Raw genomic sequence first — 20,603 nt, 5'->3', positions numbered from 1 at the left:
TTTTCAACGCTCTACGATTATTGGGGCCTGAGATACAGCCGAGAAACATTCTTAATGGGACACCCTGTATAGGGCGTTGCAAAATATTTTTGTTTTACAGAGAAAATAATGTTTTTTTTTAATAAAAATTCTTAAACACTTTTTTTAAGCACACCTAATATAAAATTTCACGAGCCGCCACTGTTGTTAATAATTAAAATATAGGGTCTGCCAATAAGAATGATATAAGTTTAAATTGCTAAAAAATAAAAACGAATTGGTTAATTTCTATGATTGATGTTTCATGTTGTAGTTTATTAGGTAACATTATGTTTTAAACAAAATATCATTAAGACGTCCACCTCGGCTACGGCGGCAGACGTTTAGACGATGAACCCAATTTTCAATCACTTTTTCTAACAAGTTGGGCTGAATTTCGCGAATAACCCTATAAATATGTTAACTTTCAACTCATTGATGGTTTGAGGATTGTTAGAATACACCTTCGACTTCACATATCCCCAAAGAAAAAATCCAGGGGAGTAAGATCACAGGACCTTGGTGGCCAGTTGATATTGCGATGTCGCGAAATCATTCGATCTTCAAAACGCTCTCTCAATAAATTAATTGTTAATTTATTAAGAGAGCTCGGGCGGTGTGTGATGTTGCTCCGTCCTGTTGAAACCAATTCTGTTCGAAGTCTCCACCATCAATTGCAGGCCAAAGAAAGTTTGTTATCATGTCGCGGTAGCGCTCTCCGTTGACTGTCACAGTACGCCCCCCTGAATCCTCAAAAAAGTATGGACCGATAATTCCACCGACATGCAAACCACACCACACAGTCACTTTTAACGGGTGTAATGGCACCTGTACTAATTTCTGGGGATTGTTCTGACACCAGAAGCGACAATTTTGCGTATTGACAGCGCCACTAAGACAAAAATGGGCTTCATCTGAAAAGATGATTTGTTTCCCAATATCGGCATTTTGTTCCAACTGCAACAGGGCCCAGTCGGTAAACGTTCTTCGCAAACCATGGTCAGCAAGCTTCAATTCTTGAGTTAGAACCATCTTATATGGATGTAGGCCTAAGTCTTTCTTCAAAATGCGCCACAGAGACATTGGTGAAATGCCTAATTGCTGAGAACGGCGCAAAACAGACACATTGTTATTCGCGTCAACACTTTCTCTTGCAGCGGCGATATTTTCAGCGGTCCTTGCACTTTTTTGTCGCGTTGGTGGCTTATTATCCAGAAGAGTGTACTCCCGTTCAAACTTATTAATTGTGCGCCTTATTGCAAGCTCAGAAGGCCGTCCACGATGGCCAAAATCTTCTCTAAGAGCACGATAACAGGCTCTAACCGATTGCGCATTTTCGTAATACCTTTTCACGATAGCTATACGTTGCTCTTGACTTAAACGATTCATGATGAAATGTCAAAGTATACTTAACACAACTGACGCTTGATCCGCGTTTTGACACATACCATTTTGCGTACATGGCCCACTAAACTTCTATCACTTCTATTGGTAGACCCATTACTTGCAAAATGTTTCTTCCGACGGTTTAAAATTAAGTTTGACACTAAGATGAGTCGTTTTAAGTCGTCAAAATAAGTTGATTATTTATTTTTTTTTTGAATGATTAATATTATTTTCTCTTTCCAAGGATAAGAGCATCAAGCATGTCAACACGGGCAGCTGTCTGCAAAAGCCCGACCCAAGTGACGTAAATTTACCGCTATTAAGGCCCTGTAACTACGGCGAGGGCCAAAAATGGATCATGGAGAGCGACTTTAAATGGCAGGCAAAACGCCATCAGGAGGAGGAAGAGAGATAGGAATACGGGAAAGCCGTCGTGTACACACATGTGATAGGAGTGCGAGTGAGAGAGATAGAGGGCGTGATTGGTCTGAATGGGGTTAAATAATACAAAAGACATCCAACTCCATTTCAGACCAAGAAAAAGTGTTTGTTAATCATTGTTGTTAACACGAAATATTTTAAACATCTTACGAGAGTTCCTTGAAGACATGAACTACAATATAATTCCAGTTTCGTATTTAATTATAAATTTTTATTTTTTTAATAGAATCAGCGGTCTTGCCAATATGCTCGCGCTGGTCCAATACTGATTAACATTCCGTTATATTATTTTAAAGTGATTAATTTCTTAATTAATTTTATTCCATAATACTTTTCAGTTTTTTTTTAACGAATACTTATTACTCTAGAAGTTAATGTCGCGACTGCCATTTTGTAAATATATTTTTAAAAAGGCGGAAAATATTTTAACGCTGTGAAAGAGTGGGAGAAAATTCTAAGTATTGGATTATATAATATATACACTTTCTAAGCATAACAGTAATGTTCCATACAAGTTCAAGATATTGCTTTAGATGACATCTGTTTCAATAATGAGTTAAAACTCTTATAACCTTCACTTAATGAAGGTTCTGTGCAAGTGATCATCAGAAAGTTACAAGTGCAATTTTACATTAAATGCGCAGCTTATTAAAAAATTTAATCGCAATATAAACACAATTGAAGAACTTACGTTTAATATTTTCGTAAACTAAAACGTCTACCACGAAAATTCCGCCCTCTGTACGTTTTCTTTAATTTTTAGCAAAGATCCTTAACCCTTTCAAGACATATTTTTAAATTTTAAAGCTATTTCATTTAAAACTGAAAAAATGAAGTGATCAGATCTCACAAACATTAAAAATAGTCCAGATATTTTTTCCATTTGGAAAAAAAGGAATTAGTAGGTGGTATCACCATGATACCACCAAGCACTAAAATTATACAATGCAGATATGTCTGAAACATATATCTTTAAAGAGTTTAAACTAAAAACTTACAACTTATTTGCTATGATGTTATTCAAAGCAATTTTTTTTGTCAGTGAGACACAAACCGCATTACGAGTACTGCACGACCATCGTGTACGGTGTTGTTCCGCTTTTGTGCCGCAAAATGCACATCTTCTCGAAGACGAATATTTTGGCATATGATCAGCTTGGTCTGTGCGCTTTTCCAGAGGAATGTTTACTTTGAATTTGTTAGAGGGCATCTCAGTACTTGGTCTACCTCTTCGGGGATTTTCAGAAGCTGCACCAACCAACCCACTTGCTACACACAAACGAACACTTTTCAAATCTAAGGATTTTTCCTTACACCTTTTAGTGTATAGAATATATGCATTGACTATGGTGACATCAACAAAATGCCACATAATTCTGTGCCACCATTTTCGACTTTTTCTATCCAGTTCATAGGTTGATTTTAGCATATCAGCTTTATCAACATATCCCATATTTACATTGTAGTCCTTTATAATGACAGGGCATGCAATCGTTTCTCTCTCTCCATCCTTTTTCTTTCTCTCAACGGTCTCTATTATTCCCGGCATGTGAAAATTACTTGCCACTGCAACTACTCTTTTTTATCCTTTCATTTCCAAAATGTAATCCCATCATCTGTTACTCGAAAGTCACTCTCTCCTCGTTTCAATGCTTTGTCTTATTTCACATCAGTTGGTATTCCTACACGATTTTGCCTAATTGTTCCACAGGCATATATTTTATCTAATTTTAGTTGCCACAAAAGCACTAAAGAGGTAAAATATTTATCAAAATAGACAAAAAGATGACCATTCACTAATGATGTTGTAAGGTCAGTTACCACCCTGGCACCCAAATGGTTTTCTGCATTTTTTTCAATTTTTCCCGTATAAATTTGAAAATGATATACATATCCACTCTCCGATGCTCTAACCCACATTTTATACCCACGCTTGATCGGTTTATTCGGCATATACTGGTGCAGGGAAGATCGTCCTTTGAATCTAATCATTGATTCGTCGATGGAAACGTTTTTCGTTGGTTTATAATATTTCGCATAATTTTCTGATAGAATCTGTAGAATAGGCTAGACTTTGTATAACTTATCGTATTGGGATCTCCGCATTTGGGCTGCATTAGGTTATCATTCAAATGAACGTTTCCTAACAACCAATCAATCTTGTTCTGGGTATAAGACTTTAAATATAGTTATCCCGAAGCTCAATCTGCGTCGACCAGAAGTGAAGAGGGTAGACGCTTTATTCCCATGAGTATATTTATCGCAAAAAATATCTTCATTTTCATAGTATTCGTGGGTGTGAAAAGTTTTCCGGAACGAGCGCTTGCTTGTGTTGCGTACAGGTTGGTTTGGAAAACGATGTGGTCAAACAAACTGTCCGGAAACAGACACAAAAATACTCAACAGGGAGCTCAATGTCGTCTGATATATTGCAAGGTCCAGAATCCTGGGAAAATTCTTGGGGTGCCGTGTTGTTTGTTGCAACTTTTTTCCAAACAAATTTATCTAAACTAAGTTTTTTCTGCAAATCTGAAAGGGGTATGAAGTCATCGTTGCTATAAGAACTATCACTATTAGAGGCTCTCTCAGGGTGAATACCAACATTATCATTTTAATTAGTGGCGTGGTGCATATCCACATCAATGGTATCTTGATCTGACCCATTTTGATCATCCGATTCATTTCCTGAAGGTATGTCCTCTTCATATCTCATATTTTCAAATTCTTTGTAAGACCATTTTTTCTCAGAAACAAAATCCCCAATCAATTAGTTATCCATGTAAGCACCTAACTTGTAATTCAATCAAAAACAAAAGTATATGCCCACCAATAAACAAACATACCAACAACATACTAGCCCACCAACCAATATTAGTTGAATAGTTTTTTCATCGACTTCCATCCCGCCGCAAACTTCACAATTACCGAATTGACGGCAGAGCAACTAACCCAGCAAAACAACCAAGTTATTAAAAAACAAAAAAATACACCCACAAATTACACAAACACACCGCCAAACATACAAAGAAAAAATCCAGAATCATTGAAAATATTAGGCATTGATTGCTTTGTGGTATCAATTGACACCACGTTAATTTTATTCAAAGCAACCAATAAAAATATATAAAATCACTTGTGCTACTATGATATAACATAAAACAATACCTAATACAACAAAATATGGTACTTACTCGCCATTCTGTCCTTATTTTTTGAAATAAACACTCAATTTATGACCACGAATGGTATTGACCTTCAAATTGCAAACACAAATCTATAAATGTCAAACAATAAGCTGTTAGCAACGGCGTCCCATTTAAATTATTTTTTTCCTACTAGATGGCAATATAGTGCTACTTCTTATACGGCGGTATCGGCAGATAACCGCTCCGCAGCGTCGTGATAAATTATTAAAAAGGTGGTTTCATGACACCACAAAGCTTGAATTGGTTAAGCATGAGGCGTAGTGGGATAATAAAAAAGCACCAAGCGAAACAAAAGGAACCAAAATTGAGAACGCAGCATATTTTTAGGATGGATATATTAATTGATTTCTATAGGTTGTAAACCACTTTAATGGTCCCGTATAAATGAATACGTCATTGTCGTCCAACATGCCGCGTTTTTTTAAACCCATTATTCAACACGTTGACTGCCTATAAGTATTTTGTGCCCTTGTTCAGAAGCCGTCGGGACTATTTGCAAAAAGTAGTTCGAAAATAGGATTTTTAATACTTTGTATGATTAATATTGTGTTTTTTTTTGCTTTTTGGGCCTAAATCTACTTTGACTCAATAGCTGAGTCACCGGCCCCTGAGGTATATTTCTCCTAGAATATGCCGGTGACTCAACATTTGAGTCAAATTTTAAAGTCAGAATTAAAATAAAAAACAAAGAACTTTTAACAGGTATATTTTATATTATGTATTGCACGTGTAATTCTTATCACTAAAACTTTGCAAACACATAACGTAGCGAAAAAAAAACATAAATAATTAATTTTTCTTAGGAGTAAATCACAAAAAATAATAACAAAATTAACATTTTTTAAAGAACAAATGAAAAAAAGACCTATTTTTCATCGTGGTAGATTCGAAAGCAATTTCCGAGGCAAAGACCTGGCTTATCTGGATAAACCGGGCAGAAAAATGGCGTGTTCTTGCGCATTTTCTGTGTATAACAAACCCTGCATCTCTTTCTCATTTGACGACCTTTATTATCCATTTCACATTTTTCAGGCAAATGACTAGGCTGGTTTTGTTTGACTTTAGGAGGCTCAGGTGGTTTTTCTTTGGCTTCAGACAACAAATTCTTTATAATATTATGCCTATAATCATAGTAGCTTAACTTTTGCTGAGTAGAATATTTGTTATAAAGGTGATAACTATTAAGCAGCATCATTGATATCAGATGAATAGCAAGCTTCTTATACCATCTGATGGTTTTTCTTTCGCTGGCATAATAAGCAAGCATCTGATCTTGCCTGTCGATTCCTGACATGTTTTTATTATAATTAATGATAGCATTTGGCTTTTCTTTTTCCTCGTTTCGTCTATTTGGTTGCTTGATCAGTTCCCCACTAAACTCTGTAGATATAAATAAAACCTTCCTTTTGTCACGCCATTTACCCACTGCAATGCCTTTAGAGTACTTTGTAATAGATTCACCTTTTTTAAGTTTTTTAGAACTCACTTCGGGAGGATTTCCTTTCCTGTTCAGCCTTAAGGTTCCAGTAGCATAGGTTTTTTTTTAAAATTAGCTCTTTACATAGTGCAATCGAGTTATAGTAATTATCCATGTATAAGGAATGGCCCTTATCAAGATAATTCTTTGTCAAACTTAAAACAACGTTTGCTGCATGCCCTAATTCTCCCTTCATATCTTTTTCGTCTCCAGTATATATCCTAGCTTTTAACACAAGCCCATCAGGTTCTGACAAAATATACAGTTTCACCCCAAACTTGTGCTTTTTATTTTTAATATACTGGCGAAAAACCAGTCTTCCTCTCCATAGCACCATGGACTCATCTAGTGATAGCTCCTTGTTTGGGTAATAGATCTTGTCAATTCTGTCATTGAAGAAATTTTGAAGCCATCTTATCCTGCACAAACGGTCACCATAATCTGGGTCACCTCTTTCGGGATTTTTAGAAAAATGTAAACATCTTAGAATGACTAGAAATCGATTTCGACTCATGTTATTTCTGAAACAAGACAGATTATACAATTCATCGGTCTTCCAGTAGTCCTGCAAACGGTTTAGCTGAATATTGCCCATGTGAAGCCACAGACCCAAAAAAGTTTTCAGTGTTGGCACTGTCAACGGCTTCCATTCAGTGATTCTTGATTTCTCTTTTGTTTCTTTACTTAAAAAGAGTTGTTCGGCATAGTTGTTAGTTTCGGTAGCAATATGTTCCAGAAAATCGTCTGTGATAAACAATTGAAAAAAATCGATGGGGTTGTCCGAGGTTAAATTTACTCTAAGTCCAGGCACACCCGAAAATAAAAAGTCATTTTGATTAGGCACATCAGTCCAGGTTGGAATATCACTGTTACTGTTTTGAACACTAATCGTCTCATTATTCTCAAAGTCGGTAAGGCTTGCATCCTCTAAAGCGGCAACATCGGGCAATTCGTTTTCGTCGCTTGAACTCTCATGATCAGTAGGCTCGTATTCACTGCCACTGTCGACGAACGGGTCCTCCTCACTTTCTGATAAATACAAAAGTTCTTCTTGTTCAGATAATGTCAGGGGTCTCATCATTTTGAAATCTGTATGCCTCCGTTTAGGCCGAGAAGGACCTGGATTTTCTTCATCCATGTCAGGAAAACTACTTATCACCAACCAAAACCGATTTCGAAAAAACACGTGTTTATAAGTACACTTGCGACCGGTGAAACGAGACGTATCCCCTGCGGAAGCCGAGACAATACTAAACTCATATACTAAAGCCATGCACATGACTCAACAGTTGAGCCACTGGCCATAGGAGGGGTACCGCCGTGACTCATATGTTGAGTCATTGGCAGTGAACGTGTTAACTAACGGTCCTGTGTCGTAGTGCCGCACAAGGCCTCTGCACAGACCGCCGCGTGCGTCGTATCCACATACAGGTATATGCAATGTTTCTCGCTTGGTGTATTTAAAGCGCGCACATTTATATTGGTGTTTCGACAACTCTGGCATAGGAGAACATTTACCAAAAATGGCCTATAGAAATAAAGTATACTTTTTTGTGGGCGTAAATTTTTACTTGAATATAAAATAAGCAAAAATTAACGTTTTTAAACGAACTTTTAAGAAATATAAACTCTAAAAACAAAATATTTAGGAAATCTTTTGTAGTTTATAAAAGCATTCTTTGCATATATGCGGTTTTTCGGAACATCCGATGCATATGCAACGTGTCGCAAGACAGGAATCTCCGTAACCATGAGAGTTAGGAAGTTGGTTAAATGGGAAGAATGTAGCGGCTTTGGGTGCTCATTAACATCCCGCTTTGAAATCTAAAAAAATCCTAGTAGTTCCGGAAGTATCTGAAAAAAAACGAATTTTCAAAAAATCATCTGCTGAGTTTATTACAAAAGATTTTTGAAGACAAATGACACTTTCTCAGACACATTTTATCCTCTTTAAGATGCAGTTGTTAAATTTTAGATCCGACGTTTCGTCTTCAGGCTACCATCATTATTATTTTTTTCAAAACCTGGTTTTTCATTATCAGATATTAAAAGTGCTTTTAATTCCGAATTCCACGGTGAATCACAAGTTGTGGTTCAATTATATTTTAGACTTTTTTTAAGCATTACTAAATATCTTGAGTTTAGTTGTGGGATGGGATCGAAGGAATAAAAACAAACGTCACTTTATGTACTGGCCAACGTTTCGCAATAATTTTATTGCTTCATCAGGGCCCTAAGGTAACAAAAAAGACACAATAAAAAGGATTATTATATATAAACAAAATTTAACTTTTTGGGGTTATGTTGATACCACCAAAAAAGAAAAAAAACAGAAAAACAAAAAAAAAAAAAAAAAAAAACAAAATCTTAGATTTGAAATAAAAAAATTACACAACAAAAAAAAATGATAAAATTGCTTACATAACAGTGTGATTTTGCTTGTCAAAAAAAATCATGTTTACAGGACACACAGGTAACATAGAATATATAAAATATTGTTTTTTTAACAAAAACGGTTTAAATTGAATATAATCTTCAAAAAAATAAAAAAGAATTTATTGAACATTCAATCTGGGTGCAACACACAAGACCTGCAGGCAAGGTAACAAAATGGGTTTCTTTCACGAAGTTAGACAGCTACATGGTGAACACATAGTATCGAATTTGAAACTTTGGGCAACTAACAACCGTAAACTGGCGAGTTATGAAAACCGAAAAAAATTTTTACTTAGATGTCGTAGTAATAATGTTCTACCTAATCATATTCTACAAACCTCAAAATGTTTAGAAAATTTAATGTTAGATAACAGCCCTTTTACTAACAAATTTCATAAAGTTCTACTTAAATTTCAAAAATCCATTATTAACTTAGAAATCGAGCATAGTCACTGGAAATGCAATAAAATTAAACAATCAATTAATACTTTAAAAAATACAGTGCATGGTAATATTTCTAATGAAAGGTTCCAAACTTTCTGCAATTTTCAAGATCGTTTTTTTAATATCACTTGCAATAAATTAAAAAATAATCAAATAAAAAAGTTCAAATCTTTACTTAGCAAACAACGTAATGATAGTTGCATGTCCAGTTACAATGTTAATGATAAATGGATTATCAATTTAACAAATATAGACATTCCGAATGATGTAAAATACCTATTAAGTTTAGGAGATAAATTTAATCTTCCTTACCCCACTAACAAAGTGCCAATCGAACAGCTGATCATAGACATTGAATACATTTTTGAAAAATTTGATGAACCAAATAGGATTGACTTACGTAATAGGTGTATAAATATTATTACAAACCATATTAAGTCAAACAAATTTTACAAAAATACTAACAATAATTTCAAGAAAAGTACAAGTAAAACTATACAATTTATACGTAACCATAAAGAGCTTGTAATCACGAAAGCAGATAAGGGTAATTGCACCGTAATCCAAAACAAGTATGACTTTGACCAAAGGATAGTTAATGCTCTCAATGATACTGAAACTTATAAAAAATTAAATAAAAATCCTACCATGAACATTCAAAGTAAAACTAACAAAATTATATCACAACTTTTTGATAAAAAAATGATATCGATTGAACAACAAAAATGGTTAAAAATTAATAATGGTGTCGCTCCCAAAATCTATTTTTTACCAAAAATTCATAAATTGGGGACACCACTACGACCCATAGTCTCTTTTACTGGTTCCCCTCTTTACAATTTAACAAAACTTTTGTCTAACATTTTACAACATTTCTTTATAAAAGATGAACGATATGTGAAAAATTCTTTTGATTTCGCTAATTACATTAAAGAGCAAACAGTCCCTGAAGGTTATATTCTTGTATCGTTGGATGTTGTTTCTTTATTTACTAATATACCGGTGGACCTAGTAACTGATATAATCACCCAAAAGTGGCACCTTATCCGGCCTAATACATCGCTAGACCTTGAAACAGTTGTTTTTCTTTTTAATTTTTGTATTGAGAATAATTATTTCCAACATGGTGAAAATTTCTATACCCAAATTTTTGGCCTAGGAATGGGAAACTGCATGTCCCCAATATGCTCAGACATTGTAATGGCACAACTACAAGATCAGTGTATTTCTGAACTATCTTTTAATGTACCTTTTTTCTGTAGGTACGTTGATGACATAATCACGGCAATTCCAAATAAAAAAGAAAACGAATTTCTATCAGTCTTCAATAGTTTCCATCCACGTTTACAATTCACTATCGAACAAGAAATTAACTGTAGTCTTCCATTTTTGGATGTTAAAGTCATAAGATCCACAGATGGTACCATAAAAACAGTTTGGTATCAAAAACCAACTTTTTCAGAACGCATTTTAAATTATTTTTCAGAACATCCTATGACACACAAAATAAATGTAATAAAAAACTTAAAACATCGGTGCTTGAGACTTTCTAGTCCAGAATATCATAACAAAAACCTTCATTATGTTCAGACAATTTTAAAGAAAAACAACTACCCCCTATCAATTATTAAAAAAATAATTAACGACACCAAGAACATTACTCAAAATATTACACGAAACAATGAAAATAATCAATTGGCTTATTTCAAGATTCCTTACATTAACACACTTTCTCATAAAATTAAAAAGACCATACAATCAAAATCTGATGTTATTAAAATCTCAGAAAGAAGTGAAAACTCGGTAAGAAAACATTTCTTTACGAAGCTTAAAACTAAAGACGCCTTTGATTTACATTCTAACATTATTTATAAAATACCTTGCTCTGGGTGTGATGTGTGTTACATTGGTCAGACGGGTAGATATTTGAGGCAGCGCCTATACGAACATGAGTATGATTGTAGGAATTTAGCCCTTAAAAAAAAACCCTACTGCTTTAGCTGAGCACAAAATGAATACAGGACACAATTTTAATTTTGGCAAGACTTCAATTATGGGCCAACAGCAGCTTTTTAAAAAGAGACTTCTAGCCGAAATGATAAACATAAAAAAACATAATAATGCGGTAAATAAAAGAACGGATATAGACAATCTAAGTTCCTCTTATTTTAATCTAATAGATCAAATCAAAATGTAAACTTTTGGGACTGTTTTGGTTCTTATGACTAAAAAGAATGCGTCTATTGTGTTCTCGCATACCCGGTTTTTCTGGCTAGATGCTAAATTATTATTGTACACCGTAGAATCAATTTTAAAGCAACTGTCTGTGATACAACCCATCAATTTAAACCGTTTTTGTTAAAAAAACAATATTTTATATATTCTATGTTACCTGTGTGTCTTGTAAACATGATTTTTTATGACAAGCAAAATCACACTGTTATGTAAGCAATTTTATCATTTTTTTTTTGTTGTGTAATTTTTTTATTTCAAATCTAAGATTTTGTTGTTTTTTTTTTTTTTTTTTTTTGTTTTTCTGTTTTTTTCTTTTTTGGTGGTATCAACATAACCCCAAAAAGTTAAATTTTGTTTATATATAATAATCCTTTTTATTGTGTCTTTTTTGTTACCTTAGGGCCCTGATGAAGCAATAAAATTATTGCGAAACGTTGGCCAGTACATAAAGTGACGTTTGTTTTTATTCCTTCGATCCCATCCCACAACTAAACTCAAGATTTCAAACCTATAGGATCGCAACTAGAATTACTAAATATCTTCAAGCAATATTAAATATCTTCGATGCCTCAGCAGAAAGTAGGCTTTGGAAAAAATTGGTTATTATAGAGACATGCTTTTTCATGTTTTCGTGCCTAAAACTCAGTACAATCAATTTAACGCTGGCTAATAAATCTACTCAACAACTTTAACAAACAATAATACTACATAACGTGAGTACAAACACTAATAATAAATAACCAATAAAAAATTACAAAATAGAAGAATCTACGTCGGTAGTAAATGTTCAAAAAGAGTTCCCTTATTTTCTAAGCATAAATAGCATCTTCTTATCGTGGATTCCAACACATTATTGAGCATCATTGGTGTTACATACTTTCAAAAGCCTCGAACTACTTCTTCGGTTTTAAAATTATTCTTGTAAACGTAATTTTCAACATACCCTCAAAAAAAGAAATCTAAGGGAGTAATGTCGGCGGAACGTGCTGGCCATTGTATTCTGGAATATGTACTGATATGTCTTCTTAAAAATCTAGTTGATAGATATTCCCTAACTACTCTGGCATTATTAATAATTCTATATAATCCAAATAATTAATTTTGGCATTTACATGATTTTTTTAAATAGCACATTATTGGGAACAGCCATTTTTGAAATGCGGTTTCTTTCTCTCAATAATTTGATATGATTATTTTTTAAATCGGTTGATAAATAAGCCCATAAAAAAAAAAAGCTAATTTACAAAAATGAACGAACAGGAAGCATTGTAATGACACTCGTGCATATTTTTTTCAAGTGACATAACACATCATATTTCGTCAAACGTTATATTACTATTTGAGAATAAAAGAATAAATTTTTCAATATAATACTTTTTTCAATATCTTAATACTACATATTTTATTTAACATTTACCTAACATAACATAGGTACACACAAACGGTAAACAAACAGAAAAAATTTGAGGTTTATAAATTGTTTTAATACAAAACTGTTTACATGTATTGTTCGAAGCGACCACCTTCTTGTCGAATGAAAGTAGATATGCACGGGAATATAATGTACGGCATATCAATATTTTCTTCTTTGTTAAACATTTCAAATATTAGCAAATTTATTTAAACAAATAAAAATTGAGCTTAACAAGATGTCATGTATTATGTCAATTGAAAAATAAATGAAGAACGCGTTAAAATGCAGCCATTCAAGAAATCAAAGTCTTCTATGCTATTTTTATTCATTAAATGCGTTTATTTATGTGTATTAGTTTTTTTCTCCTTATGGGCTTATTTATCAACCCATTAGTGCAAACTTATAAAAATTGTTTTTTATGTATTTTTTCTTTATGAATTAGTTAAGTGACTTAAATAAGATATAAAAAAAATACAAAAATCAAATATTAGTTTTTATTAGTGTGTTATGATCCGTCCCTCAAAAGGGACTCCATGCATAAAATACATAAAATTAATATTATTTAGTTTATATGGTAATTTTCGAAACAATTTTTTGGATGAAGTCCACAGTCACATTTTACACATATAAAGTTACTTTTCTTCTTGCATACTTGGTACCTTCGATCAGATTCATTGTACCGAATTAAATGTCCTATATTATCAAATCTAGAGGCTTTATGAACTGGAAGCGTAGTTTTTCCTCTACTTGGTTTTTTAAAATAGGACTGTAAAAAACTTAAACCGAAATTCTAGTAAGGAGGCACAATTTGCATCATTTGGTCTTAGCTTTTTCATAAGCACCCAGCCATTTGAGATGCCTGCATCTAATAAATATGAAACTATTGGCCAATACCATTTTCGCTGTCGCATTCTTGTCCTATACAAATCAATCAGCCCATCCATTTTATCAACTTCTCCCATGTGTTTATTGTATCCAGCTATAATTTTTGGTTGTGGAATTTGTTTTTTAGTTTTAGTTTCCTTACACCATCTAGATGTGGTAACAATATCATTACTTCCGAAGTTGGTACCCAATGTCACAACCTTGTTGTCCTTCCATTGAACAAAAGTAACGTTATCACAAGAAACAAAACTGTGGCTTCCCCTTGGTTTTGATTTCCATGAAGTACAGGAAATGGACACTTTTCCGTTCGAATCTCTCTTACTGTTGCCGTTGCAAAAATTTTATTTTCCGAGAGATGGTTCAGTAAACTCAGGCTTATAAAATAATTATCAAAAAAATGTTTATATCCCTGGTTAGAAGGCACTTCCGATTTATGTAGTAAGGACATAACCACGTCTCCACCAAGACCAAAAACTTTTTCTGCATCTGATTTGCCAGTGTAAATCTCATAAAGAAAGAAATCATCATAAAGAAATCATGTACCTATTACTACTGCATAGAGCCCAGTTTTTGAAGCCGAATCTTATCAGCTTGCCCTTGATGTACTCTTTGGCATAGTGTTTGCCATAGTAGGGTATCATGCTTTCATCAATTGAAAGATGTTCATCCAAACCTCCGTGTTTTTTGAAATTCTCATTCGTGAGTTCAGTAGAGGGCGAATTTTGTAAAGCCGGTCAGTCCGATCAAAATTAGCATTAGCGTTGAAATGGATGTGGCGAAGTAACACTTCAAATCTATTTAGTCGCATGCTATTTTTTAAAATGTTTGGTATATCTTCTGTTGGATTCCAAAACATCCTCTTGTTCGGATATTTTGCATAACCTGAAGGAAGCATACAGCATACAAGCAAGTACTCATAATTCTTTTGAGAAATTTCGCTCCTTATTTTTTTGTTGGCCGTATTTATTGGTTTCCTCAACAATTTTCGATGTGAGATCTTCATCGAAAAACAGTTTTAAAAAATCTAACGGATTTTGCTAATCGAAGAATTGCCTTGACTTATACTTGACCCAGGTTTAGAAAGCAGATCTGCTAAAGGTATTAGATCTTCTTCACCAAAATCATCTTGTTCATTAGGTTTGACGAGATAAACCCTTAGACTTTGGAAATAGTTGGGCTAGAGGAACTAGATCTTCTTCGTCAAAATCATTTTGTTTTCTGGCTCTTACTTCACAATTCTGCTGAAGTATTCCACGGCATAAGCGATTTACATCTCTGATATGCTCATCATCAGAGCTGTCGCTGTTCTTCTGTGTCTTCGTCTAGGTCATCAGGAATTCCAATGTAAACATCAAGATTTTGTTGAACTTCACCGTCATTTTCTTCAAATGATGTCTGCAATTCATGCAGAGATAATCTGCAAAATACGAATTACGAATTATACTGAGGATTGTGTCTATAGATATACAGTGCGAACGTAAAGGTTGGAATAAATTCATTTAAAATTCAGGGGTATGTTTAAAAAAAAAACGCTCGGACATGTCGATTTTTATTTTTAACTGCGGGTTTTCTTACTATAATTTTATGTATACAGGGTGGCCCAAAAATAAGTTACGGTCATCAACGTAATTTTTTTAAATGTAAACACCTATTTTTTATTTTAGATTTAGGTTCTACATCAAATTCTAAGTACATTTCATGTACCATGTCCTATACCTAAACTCGACCGTTGACGATTGAACACAATAAAAGGCTATTTTTGGAAGAGTTATTTATATCAAGCAAGAATACATAAAAATATTTTAATTAATTTATTAAGTATTGAAAATGGCTGCCACGAACCTCTTGGCAATATCCCAGTCGATGCTGAAATTCTTGTAAAACGTTATCGATAACAGAAGGTTCTATCAATCTTATTTCTTTCGTTATTCTAATTTTTAAGTCTTCAATGTTGTTTGGCCGATTACCATAAACTTTGGACTTAAGATACCCCCACAAAAAAAAATCTAAAGGAGTCAGATCCGGCGATCTGGCCGGCCATTCAATTGCACCCCTCCGACCAATCCAACGTTCAGGGAAAACGGTATCCAGGTACTGGCGCACGGAACGAGTGTAATGGGCTGGAGCTCCATCTTGCTGATACCATAAGGAATTATCTAATATATCCGAGTCTTCTGGATCGGGGTATAAAGTGGCAAGGCATGGAACCAAGTCATTTTCTAAAAACTCTAAATACCTCTCACCATTCAAGTATCCCTCAAAGAAAAAGGGCCCTATAACCCTGTTTTCAATCACCCCCGCTTAAACATTTACTTTTTGAGAGACTTGGCTGTGGCACTCCATCATCCAGTGCGGATTTTCAATAGCCCAATATCGGCAGTTTTGCCGGTTTACACTACCATAAAGACAAAACGTTGCCTCATCAGAAAATACAATTTTTTTTGAAAATTGTGGATTAGCATGGCACAAGTCCATAAGTCTCTCACAAAATTCTAAACGCCTATCTGGGTCATCTTCATTTGTACCTTTTATTTATACCTAAATAGTAATAGTGCCATTTATTTATACTTAAATACTTAACGACGGATGTCTGGGATATCTGATTTTCTAACGCAATATTGCGAGTCGTTTTATGGCAATCTTCTTCAACTGCCAGCAAAACATTTAGTTGCTTCTCTTCTGATATACTTGACCGACCTTTCATATAATTATCCCTGACATGACCCAAATCCCGATATTTCTGTTCTATTTTACTGACAGTACTTTGAGATATACGTGGCCTATCAGGATACTTGGCATGATAAATTTCACAGACTTCCATCTGAGTGCACATCCTGTTTCCATAACCAATCATCATCAAAATCTCTATTCGCTCTCGCTCACTAAGACGTACAATTTTTTGAAATTTTAATTTTATCTTTTGATAAACTTAACACAAGCAAAACTTTGCTTAGGCATCTAAATCAAACTAAATTCACTCAAAATTATTTGATTTCAACAAATTGTGACAAGTTAACAATCAAAAACACCAACCACAAATGTAAATAACCAAACAATAACTGATAGGTTGCTTGATATAAATAACTCTTCCAAAAATAGCCTTTTATTGTGTTCAATCGTCAACGGTCGAGTTTAGGTATAGGACATGGTACATGAAATGTACTTAGAATTTGATGTAGAACCTAAATCTAAAATAAAAAATAGGTGTTTACATTTAAAAAAATTACGTGGATGACCGTAACTTATTTTTGGGCCACCCTGTATACATAAAATTATAGTAAGAAAACCCGCAGTTAAAAATAAAAATCGACATGTCCGAGCGTTTTTTTTTTGAACATACCCCTGAATTTTAAATGAATTTATTCCAACCTTTACGTTCGCACTGTATAGACACAACAAATATGTAGAATTATACTGAGTCCCTTATAAGGGACAGAACAAATATTTATGTCTAAGAAAACAATAACACATGTTTGTTTTGCAGACAAAATTGTATAATGATTCTAACCTCAAACATATTTACTGAATTTCTTTACCCTCCATTTCGAGTAGAGTAAAGTTCCGGATCCATGGTCACATAAAAATACAAAATCAAAACGCTATCTTCGATTTCTGCACATGAACTGATTTTACAACAAATAGCGAACGTCTAGACAAATGCACGAGGTTATGAAAACATTAGAAGTGCGCATGTGCTTGAAACCAGTGGCGTCCCTTTTAAGGTACCCTACGCACTAATGGGTTAAAAGATAATCATATTAAATTATTGGGAAAAAGAAACCGAATTTTAAAAGTGGTTGTTTCCAATACTGTGCTATTCAAAAAAATTAAGTAAATGCCAAAATTAATGGTTTGGACAGTTTACATAGGCGTGTAAAAAATTTAAGTCATAAAATGCAATGAAAACTATTTTTCCGTGATTATTTAATTAAAAATTTAAAATTTAAACGCATTCATCGCACCCTATTTTAAAATTTAAAAAAATATTTTTTCTATGATTATAAAACAAAAAGTAGGAAATACAGTATCATTGTTTTCAGAATATAATTTTTTATCGAAATACGTAATAATATACCAAGTGTCCCATTTAAAATAAGAAAGTTAGTGTCATTTCCTGTTAAGCCGGAAGTGATGGAAAACAATAGAATATGTCAAAAGATGCTCTTATAACTATTCTATCGATATACCAAATTTCATTTATTTATCTTGAAAAGTAACAAAGTGTTCCCTTTTGCTGTGTCACCCAGCTATATATATGTGTATAATATATACACATATATATAGTCCACCAGTGAATTCTTCCAGAAATGCTCCAACCTCGAATTAAAAGCATCTTTTTAGAAGCAATTCGTTATTATGTGTCGGCTTGCTAACATAATTTTTTACATTAAATCTAAAATAATTAAAGAACTGTGAGGCTTGGAGTATTATACATTTACATAAAATATGCCTAGAATTTTATAAAAAATATACAAAAAGTATAATATAGAATGTGTTCCATTTAAAAAAAAAAAAAAAAAAAAAAAACAAAGAGGGATAAAAAGTTATTTTCATAAAATCGCAAGTTTAAAATTAAAAATAGTTAAAGTATTACATTTTTTTAAAAACGCCACCAACGGTATAAAAATAAAAATAAATATTGTGACACAACATAAAATTAGTTCAACATCATTAAAACAAATTTAATCTCGGGATCTTTTGTTTTTTTTACTTTCTCGCTATGCTCGTTTACATTTTTTCATTATAATCAACATAAAATATTGAAAATTAGGAATTGTCCGTATATGCCCTAATTTTGGATACGCTAAATAAAAACTGTGATACAAAAAAAATACAAGATTTTTTTTAATTATCGGGGTAATATGTAAAATTTTCCCTATCTTGAACATTTTTCTTAATGAGTGAACCAAAACTTAGAATTTAATCCCAGTGTACGATAATCCTGGGCCTGAAACTGTTGCCAAATCAATCAGATTAGTCTTATAAAATAAATTGAATCTGACAATTGTTGACAGTTAGACTAAGAAAATGTACGTATAATGTAAGGGGTTATAAATCCGTTTAGCATATCAAGTGAATTTCTTTTTTCAGCAATATTTATATCTTGAAAGTCTTAGGTGATATTTATCGAAATTTTGTATATTATAAACGTTCATTTTGTACAGGGTTGAAAATTCTACTATCATAAATTAGGGGCACTAAAAAAGATATAATATAGTTATTCAAATAATTATTTTGCTCAGATAGTTTTGTTTATAGCCTTTTTATATGTAACTATAAATATGGATTTATTTATATAATAAAAGTTTCATATCAGATTTATAAGGGAACACGCATTGGATGAAATCTACAGGGTGGGTCAAAACAATGAGTATTTAGCTAGTTTTCCTGTGGGGTTTTTGATCCATCCTGTGAACACTTAAAAATCGAAGATTGATACTGATAATAATAAACGTGTATAAATACTTAATAAATAGACATATCGCGATTAAGAGTGGTAGACACTTCTTTGAGTTTTTATACTTCCATAATGTTCTGTTGTAAATTATTTATTACTTCTGTTAAAATAACTATTAGGCTAGGTGGTGGTGCAATCCAGGCTTAAATTTAAGTAATAAAAGATATTATGAAAAAGTTCAAGATCGTTTTAATATTCCTTAGATTACTAAAAAGGAAGTGTCCAAGAACTAGTTATACTTCCAATATTTTTTGAATGAGAAAATTTATTCTCTGAATGCGAATTTCTGACTTTAAAAAGGGGAGAAACACTGTAATGAGGTGATAACACCACTGACACCAATGACACCACTTGTGTCATGGGTCTTATAACGTTGGTGATCGTAAACATCACAATATTATTTACTCCTTGAAAATGTTTAAAAGCAGAGTTTTTTGCAAAGTTTAATAAGTAAAAAGGATATTCTGTTAATAATTATAGTGCAATCTTTACCAGGCTATTGACGGCCATTTTCATTCTTATGTTTTTACTTGTAAAACAATAAGTGCTTATTTGCATGTTTACTTTTTTTGGCGGTGTTCATGCATATTTGTAATAACAATTATCTGGGATTCCAAGTTCCACTGCTTACTGTGCAGCGAAACTTTTGGTGATGGCCTTGGTGACGTTGCCAGATTGTGCTCAATTTCCTTGCATTAAAGAGAGCTCAACATGACTCCGGATGTATATGTGGCTACATGCTGCGAGTGTAGCGACAATGTCATTGTTAATAACAAGCAGATTAAATGCAGCGCTTGTTCGGCTAAGTCTCACGTGCAATGCTCTGGTATTAAGGATTCATGGTTAAAAATTGTTGTTGATACACCAAACCTGCACTGGCTGTGCAAAAAATGTAATGAAAATGTTACAAAGGCTTTTAAGAGCAACGAAGTCGATACTCAAAATACTATTTTGGAAATGAAGGTTTCCTGCTTGCAGTAGGAGCAGGAGTTAATGAATAGGTTCTTAAAAAACTCTGAATATACCATTAACTTGCAGAAAACGATTTTAGATTACCTTGAGAGTAATGAAAATAGTAGCTTGAAAACTAAATTATTACCTAATAATAGTAGCACTTCTAACAAACCACCTAACAACAAATATAGCGATATCGTTAAAGAAAATTCTTCTGTCTTAATTGTTAAAAGTAACAACGAAAATACC

The 20,603-nt window shown here is 33.2% G+C and overlaps 1 protein-coding gene across 4 annotated transcripts in view; it reads left to right on the top strand.

Annotated features, from left to right (window-relative positions):
• Positions 1–19,582, top strand: part of LOC126737967 (polypeptide N-acetylgalactosaminyltransferase 5) — a 113,435-nt gene extending 93,853 nt beyond the window's left edge. For all 4 annotated transcript variants that reach the window (XM_050443104.1, XM_050443107.1, XM_050443106.1 and 1 more), the window contains exon 11: positions 1,649–19,582. In XM_050443104.1, the coding sequence (XP_050299061.1) occupies positions 1,649–1,819 (171 nt within the window). In that variant the 3' untranslated portion in view covers positions 1,820–19,582. The remainder of the gene's footprint in view (positions 1–1,648) is intronic.
• The last annotated feature ends 1,021 nt before the right edge of the window (positions 19,583–20,603 follow it).

This window comes from Anthonomus grandis, chromosome 6 (assembly GCF_022605725.1).
Source record: "Anthonomus grandis grandis chromosome 6, icAntGran1.3, whole genome shotgun sequence".
Taxonomy (NCBI): Eukaryota; Metazoa; Arthropoda; class Insecta; order Coleoptera; family Curculionidae; genus Anthonomus; species Anthonomus grandis.
This window is presented reverse-complemented; position numbering and strand designations above follow the sequence as displayed.